At 52.4% G+C, this 12,875-nt stretch overlaps 6 protein-coding genes across 6 annotated transcripts; 2 read left to right on the top strand and 4 right to left on the bottom strand.

The window, feature by feature from the left end:
- Nucleotides 1-415: 415 nt before the first annotated feature.
- On the bottom strand, nt 416-1,497 carry ASPZODRAFT_152775 (hypothetical protein; the record flags this gene model as incomplete). Its single annotated transcript, XM_022725890.1, has 3 exons — nt 416-515; nt 568-849; nt 917-1,497. 3 exons carry the CDS (start codon nt 1,495-1,497, stop codon nt 416-418), a joined length of 963 nt encoding a protein of 320 aa, XP_022580295.1.
- Nucleotides 1,498-1,693: 196 nt separating this feature from the next.
- ASPZODRAFT_167513 (hypothetical protein) lies at nt 1,694-2,569 on the top strand. Its single transcript, XM_022726829.1, has 3 exons — nt 1,694-1,773; nt 1,819-1,906; nt 1,962-2,569. Exons 1-3 carry the CDS (start codon nt 1,732-1,734, stop codon nt 2,498-2,500), a joined length of 669 nt encoding a protein of 222 aa, XP_022580294.1. The 5' UTR covers nt 1,694-1,731; the 3' UTR covers nt 2,501-2,569.
- A 2-nt stretch (nt 2,570-2,571) lies between these two features.
- ASPZODRAFT_167512 (hypothetical protein) lies at nt 2,572-5,190 on the bottom strand. The gene is made up of 8 exons (XM_022726828.1): nt 4,748-5,190; nt 4,053-4,682; nt 3,733-3,987; nt 3,523-3,668; nt 3,295-3,434; nt 3,099-3,229; nt 2,844-2,998; nt 2,572-2,765 (listed from the first exon to the last, which is right to left on the bottom strand). Exons 1-8 carry the CDS (start codon nt 4,851-4,853, stop codon nt 2,712-2,714), a joined length of 1,617 nt encoding a protein of 538 aa, XP_022580293.1. The 5' UTR covers nt 4,854-5,190; the 3' UTR covers nt 2,572-2,711.
- On the top strand, nt 4,741-6,925 carry ASPZODRAFT_160015 (hypothetical protein). Its single transcript, XM_022726444.1, has 3 exons — nt 4,741-5,162; nt 5,192-5,638; nt 5,704-6,925. The coding sequence occupies exons 1-3, from the start codon at nt 5,131-5,133 to the stop codon at nt 6,884-6,886; spliced, it is 1,662 nt and encodes a 553-aa protein (XP_022580292.1). The 5' UTR covers nt 4,741-5,130; the 3' UTR covers nt 6,887-6,925.
- A 235-nt stretch (nt 6,926-7,160) lies between these two features.
- On the bottom strand, nt 7,161-8,360 carry ASPZODRAFT_98686 (hypothetical protein; the record flags this gene model as incomplete). Its single annotated transcript, XM_022730581.1, has 4 exons — nt 7,161-7,841; nt 7,906-8,000; nt 8,061-8,191; nt 8,254-8,360. The coding sequence occupies 4 exons, from the start codon at nt 8,355-8,357 to the stop codon at nt 7,161-7,163; spliced, it is 1,011 nt and encodes a 336-aa protein (XP_022580291.1).
- A 327-nt stretch (nt 8,361-8,687) lies between these two features.
- ASPZODRAFT_133649 (hypothetical protein) lies at nt 8,688-12,261 on the bottom strand. Its single transcript, XM_022723323.1, has 3 exons — nt 11,858-12,261; nt 9,311-11,713; nt 8,688-9,253 (listed from the first exon to the last, which is right to left on the bottom strand). Exons 1-3 carry the CDS (start codon nt 11,881-11,883, stop codon nt 9,070-9,072), a joined length of 2,613 nt encoding a protein of 870 aa, XP_022580290.1. The 5' UTR covers nt 11,884-12,261; the 3' UTR covers nt 8,688-9,069.
- Nucleotides 12,262-12,875: the final 614 nt, after the last annotated feature.

Here is a 12,875-nt window from a genome sequence, read left to right as displayed (position 1 = left end):
GGTTGATATTCTGGTTTGAGGTCGAGGTATTACAAGGAATCACACGGGAGTACTAAAAGGCTACGGCTGAAGAAGGGTATTGGTTGTCGTCACTGAGAGATTATCGTCTCCTTGCAACGGCCAGTACCAAGCGGTCAGCCAGTACGACATGTTTCGTCGTCGCTGTCACTGACAAACGTGGCGTACCATCGACAGAGTCAAGCGGTCTGTCGCTGATTGTTCGCCTTGTCTATCTGCATCGGCGACATCTCCTGGTCACATCCGGGGAGATGGTCCAAACGGACGGCCGGCGATTTCTATACCTGGTATTCCTCCTATTCTTCTCTTCTCCGTGTCGTCAGTCTGCTGATTGAGAGGTTGAGTTCATGGAACCCAATCCGTTCCTTGACATTGTAGGAATCTAATTATCCGATAATTACAAGCTACCCTCTGGAATCCTCAATATCTCGCACATTTCCCTCCAAAGTTGCTGCTGCGTGAGATGGCCCTCTTCACTCGACACAAATGAGGAGACCCTATCTGGATCAGACAAAACAGTAGAAACATGGGACAAGGGAAATGACATACCTTCCCACACTGCAATCATCAAGATACTGTCCATGCGTCTCGTCTCCACCCGACGCAGCGTGAACAAGAGTGTTACCACCGTCCTCGGGAGTGCGGGCCAGTAGGGCCTTGAAGATCTTGTCGGATATGGCGAAGATGGACCGCGCATGGCGCATGATGCTCGTCTTGACAAGGCCCGGGTTGACGGTCGAGACGATGACGTGCCCGTCTTGGGAGGACAGGGTGACTTTGTTGGCGAGTTCGCGAACGAGTAGAAGCTGGATGAGCTTCGATACGTTATACCTGAGAAGTTAGCACAGACACCCACGCACTCTTTCTCTCTCTCTCTCTCTCTCTCTTGTCTTCTCACCGGTCTATCATTCTGGCATTTGGCCTGGCCAACTCCGCGAAGATCTTCTCCTTTTTGCGCTCCGGGAAGGTCGTCATTTTATGGACAAACGAGCCGGCAAAAGTCATCACGCACGGTTTGTGTAATGCCACGGATGTCTCGCGCAGTTTGGGCAGCAGTCGGATCCCCAGCAATAGAGTACTCAGCACATTGACTGTGATGGTGGCCTCGTTATCCTCCGCCAGCGAGAAGTCAAACAGATACACCCCAGCGTTGGCTACCAGGACATCCACTCTGTCGAGCCCTGCCGCTCGCTGCGAAAAGGCTTCGACGGATTCATAGCTGGTGAGATCGACTTGCCAGACCTCGACACTACACTTGCCGTCGTTGTCGTGGCTGTCGATGTCGGACTTTGCAGCCGTCCCCTTGGCCATGTCCCTCACGGCGAGAATCACCCGTCGCGCGTCATGACGCACAAACTGGCGGGCTGCCTCCAGGCCTAGGCCTGTGTTGGCGCCTGTCACGATGATGGTCTGTCCCGTGAACGAAGCCGTGGGGGGAGGGACTTGGAAGACCAGCTGTGAGCGTAGGAGAGACAGCATGATTAAACAGACTATTCTAATCCATTGTCAATCTCTTCTCCCTCCCCATTGTCTTCTCTCCCTCTTATAGATACTTTCCTATAGAAATTCAGCGCTTTCGACTAGCCATATTCGACTAGCGCTGTAAGCACCCTACATGACACTAACCTGTAGTTAGATATAAGGTAGTAATCTGAGGTACTCCGTCATCTTCATCTTCACCTTTTTCTCATCACTGTCATCACTGTCATTACCATGGATCTGATTCCCCTTACCCTCAACCGGCAGCTTCAAGAGGTAATCCATCTGCATTCAACCACCATTCATGCTAAAACATGATAGGCCCGCGATACCTCCGACGACTGGACGGGTGTGACGGACCAGACGGAGAGACGAAGACGCCAGACCCGGCTGAACGTCCGGGCACATCGTATGTTAGCCATATATAAATATGTGTGTGTGTGTGTGTGTTTCTCATTTGATAGGAAAACGCAAAACTCACCCCCCCTGCTCCTGTTCAAGCGATGAACACCTCCCTACACTACTCGCTGCGGCAACGCATCAAATCAGCCTCAGCGCAGACCATCTCATCCCCCTTGTACGATACAATTTGTCTCGCGCATGGTTGACGAACACAAGACTCGTATCTGGGATGAATGATACGCCTACACTACTCCCCCCCTCGTTACAACCCACGCCTCTACAGAAAAGTACCCGCCACCCGGCCTGGGTGGATATCTATCCCTCCCCCGTCATGCGGGATAACATTATCCTCTCGTTCCGCACGACGGACGCCTCGGCCCTCTGCGCGCGGTTCTCTGCAGAGATTCTCTCGGACGAAGTCGGGATCCTAGTCTGGGGGGACCCGTGGGATATCGGCGCGTACGAAGTCACGGAGTCGTTTTTAAGACGCTGGGCGTTTCTCTTCCGTGGTGAACCGGCAATCATAGAGGGGAGTAATCGGTGGAGAGAACTAAGGGGGGAACCTCCTCTCCCTGGATATTTGTATAGTTTAATAGGTTAAGAAAAATGTATAAAACCCTAAACCCTAAATCCTATATATATACATATAGGCATGACATGAATGAAGCCTTTAATATATGATGCCGAGTATAAGAACATAATCACATTATTCAGTTGCATGGAGTTTCCCGAAAATACCCTTTTTCTATCAGCTGTGGAAAGCAGCTGAATGGGCAGTAAGATATGCCCAGCCCCTCACTCTCAAAGGGCTCTTAGGCTGCCGGGACTCTCTCCCGCACTCTCATGAGAACTCCACCTTTAACACCCTATAGAGAGAGAGAAGATGTCATCAGTATTCATTCTGTTCATTAAGAAGGCCCAGGAAAATACTCATTTAAACGCACCATGTTCATCGCAGCAAGTGGCTCGTACACCTTGCTATCATCAGACAAGATGATATCAAATCGCTGAAGAATGGCAGTGGTAATGGTGACGCCCTCAAACGTGGCGAGGGCCCGTCCAAGACAAGCGTGGGGGCCGGCATTCCAGGAGTGGTATTCTACACATCATAGCATGAGTATATTTTCCTTGGACGTCGTTGCATATTGCTTCACAACAAGCGACTTGTAAAAAGAAAAAGAAAGAAAAAAAAAACTCACTGAAGGGGCTGTAAGAGATGGGCTCCCCACTCTCCTTGAACCATCGGTAGGGGTTGAAGACGGCGGCGTCTTCTCCCCAAACTTCAGGCATGCGAGCAAGAACATAGTTCTGGTAACTGACGAGATCGCCTCTATTGTTATTGTTGTTGATTAGCTTTGTGGTCAGTGTGTCGAGGAGAAACGAAGTTGCACCTACTTCTTAATTCGACGAGCAGGCATATTGATCTCAGGCACGGGGGGGAGGACGTCGTCTTCTGCTGCCTCTAATTGCCCAGCAGGAGAGACAGTGTCAAGGCGAGAAGTCTCATCCCACATGGCGTTTGCGAAGCGCATTTTCTAATAGAAAAAAAAAAGGTAATACTAGGTTAGCATGATATATACTATATAAACCTAGGAGTGTTTGCTGTGGGGGGCATTGATGTACCGGTGCATCTCCATAACCAAGGTAGCTGCTGGAGAATCCAAGTGCATCGGCTTCAGCTCGGATCTTGTTCGCGGCGTCAAGATGTTGGTTGTCTTTGTGATGAATCTCCTTCATGTACCATGAAGTAGTATACGCTGTCGTGTCGCCTGTGTCCAAGAAGAGGTTGTCAGTGGGTGATTGCGAGTCTCTTTTCATGCCATGCAAACTTACGTCCAGCGGTGAGGAATGAGAAGACCATTCCGCCCAGCGTATATCGGTCCTCTGTTGTCTGCAGGAAAAGGTCCAGGAGGTCAACTCCAGCGCTGGGGTCAGGCGTGTATCCATTCTTCATGGCGTCAAGACGATCCTGGATAAGACTATCTATCTTTCGATAGAACAGGCTCACGGCTCTCTTGGTGACCTTATCTTCGCCAGACAACTTTTCTGTGATTTTCCACAGAGGGTCGCGTCTCCTCCGGTCAAACACTGCAATGGAATATGTCAGACACAGCACAGCACCAGGGGTTAAAGCCACTAGCAGGGGAACGCACAATGGGTGGCCTCGTCGAAGGCGTCCATGTAATCGACCTGAGACTTCAGACTCGCCGGATCGTCAGACAGAACATCCAGAGCGAGCTGGTCGGCGTGGAAAGCCATCCTCAGGAATAAACAGAACATAAAGCGTCCCATCAGTTCCTGGAAATCAAATTCGGTCTGTGATTTGGACAGGTTCGACAGCAGACGCATCAGGATGTCAAGCCAGTGGTGAAGGGACTGCGTGATATGAGTCTCAAAGTTCCGCTTGCTAAAGGCTCGAGTCGCCGCCTTGCGCTGGACTAGCCATTCCTTGCCGTCTACAGCAAAGACACCAGAGCGGTGGAGCTCTCCAAAGACGTTGCGAGTGAACGCGCCCCGGATGTAGTTTTTGCTGTTGGTCTTCTGAATATATTCAAGATAGGAGGGATGATTGATGACATGCATGCGGTAGAAGGGAATAGTCAACTCGTACGCCGGTCCAAACCGCTTATACAGCGAGTACCACGCCGTACAGCTGGCAGCACCGTTGGTCTTGAGCTCCTGGAGATTGCCCTTGAGAAATGACCCCTTGGGACCGGTGATCCATTTCAAGTTGGCAGAGGACGAGGTCCAGAAGCCCCGGTTGCGATACGTCCAGCAGATTCCTGCACTCTTCGTCAACGCCGTGCTCGCAAGTCCAGCAAAGGAGAAAGAGGCGGGAGGAACTCACCTGTGATCGCGAGCAGAATGAGTAGCGTGGCATACTCGACGCCTGAGAGCACTGAGATATGCTGCAAGTGCAGGGGTAATATGGCAGGTGTCAAGGCCTTCTCCATATTGGCTAATGAGGATTGAGTGGAGAGTCAACGGCTTCAATGATAGTAAGAGTCAAGCACAGCTTGCATCTGATCCCTGATCCATCTCTTCAACCCGTACTGCCATGGATGGAACTGCGGATTGCATTTATGGCTGGCTTTGCGTGCGGAGAAAACGACGTGCGGAGCCCGAAGGAAGACGTGCGGAGTCAAATCCTCTGCGTATCTCGAGATAAACCCATCTTTCACTCGGCCCAGAGATAGCAATATAAAAAGGCTTCAGGCGCTCGCCTCTGGAATGCCCCAGATGACATCACAAAGGGGGCCACCGTCGACAGCATCGATTCCCCACTCTCCAGCCATGCTCCATATGAGAACGAGGATACGGGCTCGGTTGTCGTGCTGAACGGCGGCTCTCTTCAGCGTCAGCTGGGGAACCGCCACCTTCAAATCATCGCCATTGGCGGCTCCATTGGCACCGCGGCGTTTGTCAGCGTGGGCACTGCCCTTGCAGAAGGTGGGCCGGGCAGCCTGTTCATTGCCTATGTCATCTATGCCGTTATTATGGGCATGCTGAACAACTGCGCCGCCGAGATGGTGGTGTATATGCCTGTCAGTGGTGGGTTTGTCCGACTCGCCGGCCACTGGGTTGATGAGGCCCTGGGGTTTATGGCAGGCTGGAACTTTCTCCTCTACGAGGGCATCATGATCCCCTTTGAGATCACCGCGCTGCAGGTGGTGCTCTCCTTCTGGAGCGACAAAGTCCCTGCTATTGCGATCTGCTTAGTCTGTATCTTTTTATACGGGTGAGTTTAAATGTTGTTCTATCTATATTATATGCTATATATAGCGCTAACGATGCGTCTCTCAGACTGCTCAATGTCTTTGCTGTCCGGGTTTATGGCGAGGCCGAGTTCTGGCTCTCCACCGGGAAGATCTTACTCCTCACCATCCTCTTCTGCTTTACCTTCATCACGATGGTCGGGGGAAATCCACAGGGAGACGCTTACGGCTTCCGTCACTGGAACCACCCAGGGGCCTTTGCAGAATATCTCTCTACAGGCAGCCTGGGCCGCTTTCAAGGCTTTCTTGCTTGTCTGTGGAACGCTGCGTTTCTGATGGTCGGCCCGGAGTTGATCTCCATGATGGCTGCAGAGGCCAAGCAGCCTCGGATCTACCTCAAAAGTGCCTACAAGACAGTGTACGTGCGATTCGCCATCATGTTTGTCGGAACCGGCTTCTGCGTTGGCATCTTGGTGGCATACAATGACCCTACGCTGGTCGCCATCGTCTTTGGAGACGCATCGGGTAGTGGAACAGCTGCAGCATCCCCATACGTTATCGCTATGCACAACATGGGGGTCACTGCCCTGCCACACCTTGTCAATGCCCTACTCTGCACCAGCATATTTTCCGCCGGCAACAACATCTTCTACAACGCCACGCGGACGCTCTACAGTCTAGCTCTCCAGGGCAAAGCTCCCAAGCAACTCGCGAAATGCACAAAGGACGGAGTCCCCATCTATGCCTTTGGAGTCACCATGCTGTTCCCCTTCTTGTCCCTGCTCAGTCTATCGAAGAGTTCGGAAACCGTTCTGACCTGGCTGCTGAATCTCGTCACCGCCGCGGGCATCATCGACTTTATTGTCATCGCGATCACCTACATCAGCTTCTATCGCGCCTGCAAAGCTCAAGGCGTGTCTCGAGACAGCCTTCCCTACAAGGGTTGGTTCCAGCCATACAGCGGCTACATTGCCTTGGTTGCAGAGATCGTCATCGTCCTCTGCTATGGCTACACCAGCTTTGATCCCTGGAACGTTTCAACCTTCTTCACCCACTACACCATGGTCATTGTTGCTGTGGTCATCTTCTTCTTCTGGAAATTCTACAAGAAGACGAGATGGCTGCGCCCCCACGAAGTCGATCTCGTCTGGGAAAAGCCCTTGGTCGACCTCTACGAATCAACCTGCGAGGAGCCCTTGACCACCTTCTGGGGCGAGACCTTGGATATGGTGCGTTTCTGGAAGGTGTCGAAACAAAACGACTTGGACTAAGCAGGGGGTAACCCGCTTGTATATATAATTATATCACAGCTCAATATATTTGGAATGTCTTACATATCATAGATTATTTTCTATCATGTAGCAATCTACTCTCTGATTGAAGCCTTTAGTAAAGGATTTATATCAAGGGTCGTTATAGCATTATACCTAGATAATCAATGGGAGTAGTTAGTGGACAGACTGCTGATTATTTGTATAGCTTGATAGATTAGAAAAATAAGAAACAAATGCTATATATAAATGTATATATGTATGTATATGTATATTACATCCCCCTATTGAATTCCACCTGTCCATTTAACCCACCCTTGCCCCAGAACTCTTCCTCAAGGGACTCCGCGCTCAACGCCTGTCGCTGCGGGAACGCCCCCAGGGCAAGCGGTAGGGCGAAGAGGGATGTAGCGAGGATGAGACCCAGGTTGATGGGGAGGACCATGCGCGGGCGGGCACGCAGCCAGGCGGTCTTCTCCAGCCGGACAAGAATTAACGGCGGGATGACCATGATCGGGGTAGCGTTGAGGACGCGCGAGACAGCGGTCTCACCCACCGCAATGGTGGCCGCCTTCTTACTCTTGCCGAGCGATTGGACGGGCTCGCCCGTCTTCTCGCGCGCGAGCTTCTCTTCCTCCGAGAGAACAGGGTAGACGTCGATACCACGACGGATCTCCTCGCCCCGCATGAGGAAGACGTTCAGCGCCGAGGCGCTCGACACGGCCGCAAAGGGGACCAGCCGGCCGAGCAGCAGACGGGTCTGCGGCGTCAGGCTCTTCAGGCGCGGAACCAGCGCGTTCAAGCCTAGTGCGACGGAGCACGAGGCCGACACCGCCATCAGGTAGGATTTGGCGATCTGCGGGACGGAGAGGGGGGTCGATTTGTTGGCGTTGGCATTGTTGATCGCTACGTTGAGCGATTGGTTTGCAATCTGCCACAGCAGAGTTCCAGTTGTCTGAAAGAAGTAAGCTGACTGAAGTGTCAATTCAATTGCTTGAATTGATTGATTAAAGTTGTACCTGTAACCCTGGCGTGAGCATCCCCGCCGTAACCACCAGATTCGAAAGGACATAACACGACATGCGGAACGGAAGGAGGACGGGTTCGCCAGTATCTCCAAAAAAAAAAGTTAATCATTGTGTTTTTTTAAAATAAGGAATAGGAAGAGGTTTACCCGGGTGCAACGTCGAGTCCACGATCTTCTTCGCATGCCACAGCTCGGGCGTCATCACCCCGTTCCCGGATTTATACATTTTGATCAACGATTTGGCCTGTTCCAGACCCGCGCTTGATGTAAATGCCATTCTAAGAGCCCTTAGTTAGCAAGAACAGACAAAATAGAGGGAGGAGGTAGAAAGAAGAGGTACCTCGGGTCCGACAGGTCGGCGGCATGGCGCACCCGCCCCCAGTACGAGGAGAGGTCGTACTGGGAGGCAGGGAGTTCGCGGTTTCCAGGGAGGGAGGAGGACATTCTCCTTTCTATAGACGAAAGGCAAAAAACAACAGACAGACAGGGAGAAGAGAAAGAATGACGATGGGAGAAAAGGGAAGGGGAAGGAAGTATTTCGACTCAGTGAAAGCGCCCGAAAGTGGCGTATCGCAGGCGGTGAGTCTGATAAGAGCTTGACCAATCAGCGGCGTAGAGATTAACTTTTAAAAGACGACCCGGTGAGTCTGAATTCAACCTTTCCTTTTTAGGTTAGTATCAGTGCCTGATTACTAACAGGAACCGTTTGGTAAGTTTGGTAAGTTTGGTAAGTTTGCATTGGAGGTATATGGGAATAGTAACAGGTAATGTTGGGTTTGATTGAAGATTAGATTCTTGAAGTATTTCTTTGTTTAAATAGTGTGCTAGCAAGAGAATACACGGGTGTGACAACAGGTCAGTCGTATTCCAGCCCGATTACTCGGAACATGGACCGAAGCAGTCGGGTTCTTTTTCCGATGGACAGACTGATGGCGACCATTGGTATAGAGTAACTATCCGCTGGCGTTTCTTTATCCTCCTAATACAAATATAAAACAACGCCCAAGATAGGATGTGGTACTTCTTTGCTGATGACCACTGTCTGCTATTTATTATTCAAGGACGGTCTACCAAGTAGTGATATGTATACATAGAGGAGATACAGGGGTATGATAATGCTGACATCTGACAAAGGAAAAGGTCGAGGCCAGACCAGTCATCGCAAACGAAACGACTTGTGGGCCAGAGGCGAGGTCGGAACGTTCATAGGATCGCGCGGTCGATTCCGTCCGAGGGAGCGCGAGGGTGTCTGCGCGCAAAACACGCACACGTACACAGAGGGCAGATTCGCGCGTTCGAGCCCGACGCACTTGGTGTGCAGCCAGTGATTGCAGGATTCACTAATCAAGATTAGCAAAGAGAAAAAGGAAGACAAGTCAATAGGGGGAAGGGGTTACCATTGAATCATGAGGTGCCCCCCGTTGTCCATGGAATGACAGATACAGCGCGTGCCATTGCTGGGGTTGCAGTGCCGGTCGGTGCTCGGGGTTGCCAAGTCTGGATCCGTGACGGTGGTGGGGGATGTGTTGGAGTCTGTGGTGAGTTCGCTGCCGAATCGTGGCGGCGAGGAACGTAGATGCGCGGTAATCGAGCGGGCGTACCGACCTGGCGGTCGAGATCCATAGTTGACCGACTGCGAATGCCGTAGCAGCCCTGCACCCGCCGTGGAACGGCCTTTGCCCTGAAGGACCTTACGTAATGCATGCTGGGCATCCCCGCTGTCCTCGTCATCCGGGTCAGCGAGAGCCTCGGACGCCACGCTGAGGCTTCCGTAAGTAAAGTCCGAGTTGGGGAGCATGATCGTCGAGTGCCGCTGGGGCGTTGTTCGCCGCCAGTCATCAGGGGATGGTCGGTAGAGGGAGGTGGAGCGTCGTGGACCACCACCGCCCTGTACCGAGACTGACGACGACGACGAGCCGGCCGCCCAGGGCGAATGGCGACCCGAGTGCGAGGAGGCGATAGAGGTGTAGGAGCCCTTGGAATGCGGACGTGATTCTGACCGACCGGGGTACCAACTGCTGCTGCTGCGGTAGTGATTATGGTGATGGTGGTGGACAATCGGGTAGTCCGAATATTCGGCGGAATCGCTCTCGCTCCCAGTAACGGACCCATCAAGATCCATCCCCATGATAGGATCGGTCAGCCCTGTCGTCGTCTGGTGGTGGGAAGCGGTCGAGGAGCCGGCCGTCATCGGCATCATTGCCGTTGTGGCCCGGCCATCCTTGCCGATGGTGAGTACCACGGAACTGGATCGGGTAGGGAAGCCGCCGGCCATCGAGTGGGCGCGGGGTAGCGGCTGCCGCATGGTCTTGATGGGGGAAAGCCGGCCCTTGGAGGGGCTCTTGCGGATCCCGCTTGTCGAGGCCATCATCCCGGACGAGGAGCGATAGAGGCTGGCGGGGCGACTCGCAGGAGAGCTGGGGACAGCATGATGCGTCATGCTCCGGGTCAAGCCTGGTCGCATCTGCCGCGGCGTGAAGTCATCATCTTCTTCTTCTTCCTCATCATCGTCGTGGTCGTGGTCGTTGTCGTTGTCGTCATTGCAGTAGATTTCATTGTCAGGGCCTCTGTTGTAGTGGCCTTCTTCGCTGCCCATCATGTTAAAGGATGATCCCGAGAGCTGCCGTACACGGCGGAGCTCCTCCCGTTTTGATTCCTCGGTCTGATGGTGGTACGGCTGGCGTGTTGGGCGGGAGGAAAACAGACCCTTCTGCGGCGTGGGTTGCGGGCCGCCAAATCGACGGGCCGGCGAACTGAGAAACAGAGCCGGGTCTTCCGCCTTGGTCATAGGCAGACGTGGTGAGGTGGAAAAGGGCGCCGGGAACAGAGCGGCGTCCGAGGGCCCGGTCGAGGCCATGCCGAATCCGTGGTGGTGTTCCCCAAACTCGGGCAAGTCCATAGAGCCGCCAATTTCGGGTAGCTGAGGGATGGAAGAAACGGCCAGGGCGGCGGGTAGAATCGTGTCGGTAGTAGCATTAGCCGTAGCTGTACTAGTAGTAGAGGCGGTGTTAGGATTAGTGGTCGGAGGAATGGAGGTGGTAGGAAGCGGTGGTAAGGGAGTGTGACGATCTAGACTGTGGTGTGGCTCGGGCTCTTGATCCCAGAAGAGCCTATGTTGCGGGAAAAAGGGCGAGGCAGAGGGATCGACGGCGGCCAATTGAAAGAAATCCGGTGATGATTGAAGGTTCCCAAATATCCTCGGCGAGTCTCTTAGCAACCGACTGGGAGTCTCCAGATGGGCTATATTGTTGTTGTTGTTGCTGCTGCTGCTGTTGCCACCAGGGGCCATAGACCCGGGCAATTTCTCCACGCCCGTCACTTTCCTCACGGAGGCACTCGTTGGCGGCGGTGTCTGCATGACTGCCGCGGAGCCGAGAGCTCCCAGGTGCTGAATATAATCATCATCACTGACGTGCTCTCTCCCCCCTTGCTGCTGCTGCTGCTGCTGTGGTTGATGTTGTTCTCTCCCATCTGGTAGGGCTCCTCCACTCGCATTCGGCCTGGCCGCCCGGATCCGTCTGGCAGTGTCTCCTTTCCCATTTTCCCTTTCCCCCTCCGGGAGAGAATCGGGGATCCTTAACGGATTCGAAGGGGTATGCAGGCCAAACCGCAGCGGGGTGCGTAGAAACTCCGGGCTGGAAGCATACGGGTCGGCAGTGTCCCAGGTAACCCGGGGGTCGAAGAAGCTGGACTCGAGCTTGGGGGTCTGAAAGGCAGGTTCACTCAGGCCGACGGCAGTCGTGGCGATGATGGTGGGGGTTCTTGTTGGGGTCTGGGGCTCGGCGGTGGGATAGCTGAAGCTGAAACGAGAGGTGAGCATTTTTCAACCACCAAGAAAACCAAGAATAGGATAGGAAAAAAAAAATTTTAAAAAAAAGGAATGGAGAATAGTTGAAATGGAGAAAGAGGGAGGGAGGAGTAACGAAGGTAGGGAGGGGACTTACCTGTGAACAGGGTGATCCCAACTCATGACCGCAACAAGCTCCTTTGGCAAAAAAGAGACTCGAGCGGCCAGGCAACCTCAAGCAGGCAGTCCGTCGTTTTTAAGGAATGTGACAGGTCTGGAAGAAGATTTGGCCAGAGCTAGCTATGAGAGAGAGAGAGGGAGAGCAAAGGTGGTACAGAGGGTTTCCAACGGATCGGTAGAAGAATCTTCAGGAGAAACAGATTTAACTGCCCAGTATCACCCCGACCACCTTGTTCAGAACATTATTTTTTGAATTATCGGAGAAAAGAATTCTTTTCTGGGGGGGGGAAAGTCGAGGTTGCTGGATTCGAAGCCAGGGAGGAATGTCAGGGGAGAGAAAGAGAAGAGGAAGATAGAGGGAGGGAGGGAGAGGTCGGGAGGTCAAGAGAGAGCAAGTCGAGGAAGAGGGTAGAAGAGGAGTCTAAGACACGAGACAAGAGAATCCGGGAAAGGAGCAGGGAGAGAGAGAGATAGAGAGAGAGAGAATTGAGTCGAGAGAGGGAGAGGGAGACCCAAAAGACAAGGAAGGGATGATGATCGAAAAAGAGCCTGTGGAGGAGTTGAGTTGCTGTGGGACTCGGGAGTGTTTTTCTTTTGCAGTTTTGACAAAGAAAACCTCTTTTCTTTCTACGTCTAGACTTTTGCCATCTTTTTATTGAATTTGATCTGAATCATGGATTCACTCTTCTCTCTTTTGTCTATAATAATTCGGTCTATTCAAGTATTCAGAGGACTACAGAATAGTGAAACTGAATCGTTTACTTCAGCTGAACGTGGGTCCGATCCAGCACGAGTTCCTGCAGATCGATTGACCAGTGACTATTAATTCAGTCTGGGTATATTGTTTTTTTTTTATTAGAGAGGAGAGAAGGATTAGATCTCTCGGATTACTGAAGGATTTAGATCTACAGTTAGGGGAGATATATGTACTACATACTCCGTAGGGAATATTACTACCAAGTACCTTATAACTATACTCTACCGATGTCGTCATA

Source organism: Penicilliopsis zonata (genome assembly GCF_001890105.1).
Source record: "Penicilliopsis zonata CBS 506.65 unplaced genomic scaffold ASPZOscaffold_10, whole genome shotgun sequence".
Classification (NCBI taxonomy): Eukaryota; Fungi; Ascomycota; class Eurotiomycetes; order Eurotiales; family Aspergillaceae; genus Penicilliopsis; species Penicilliopsis zonata.
The sequence above is the reverse complement of the archived record's forward strand: the minus strand, read 5'-3'. Positions and strand labels throughout refer to the sequence as shown.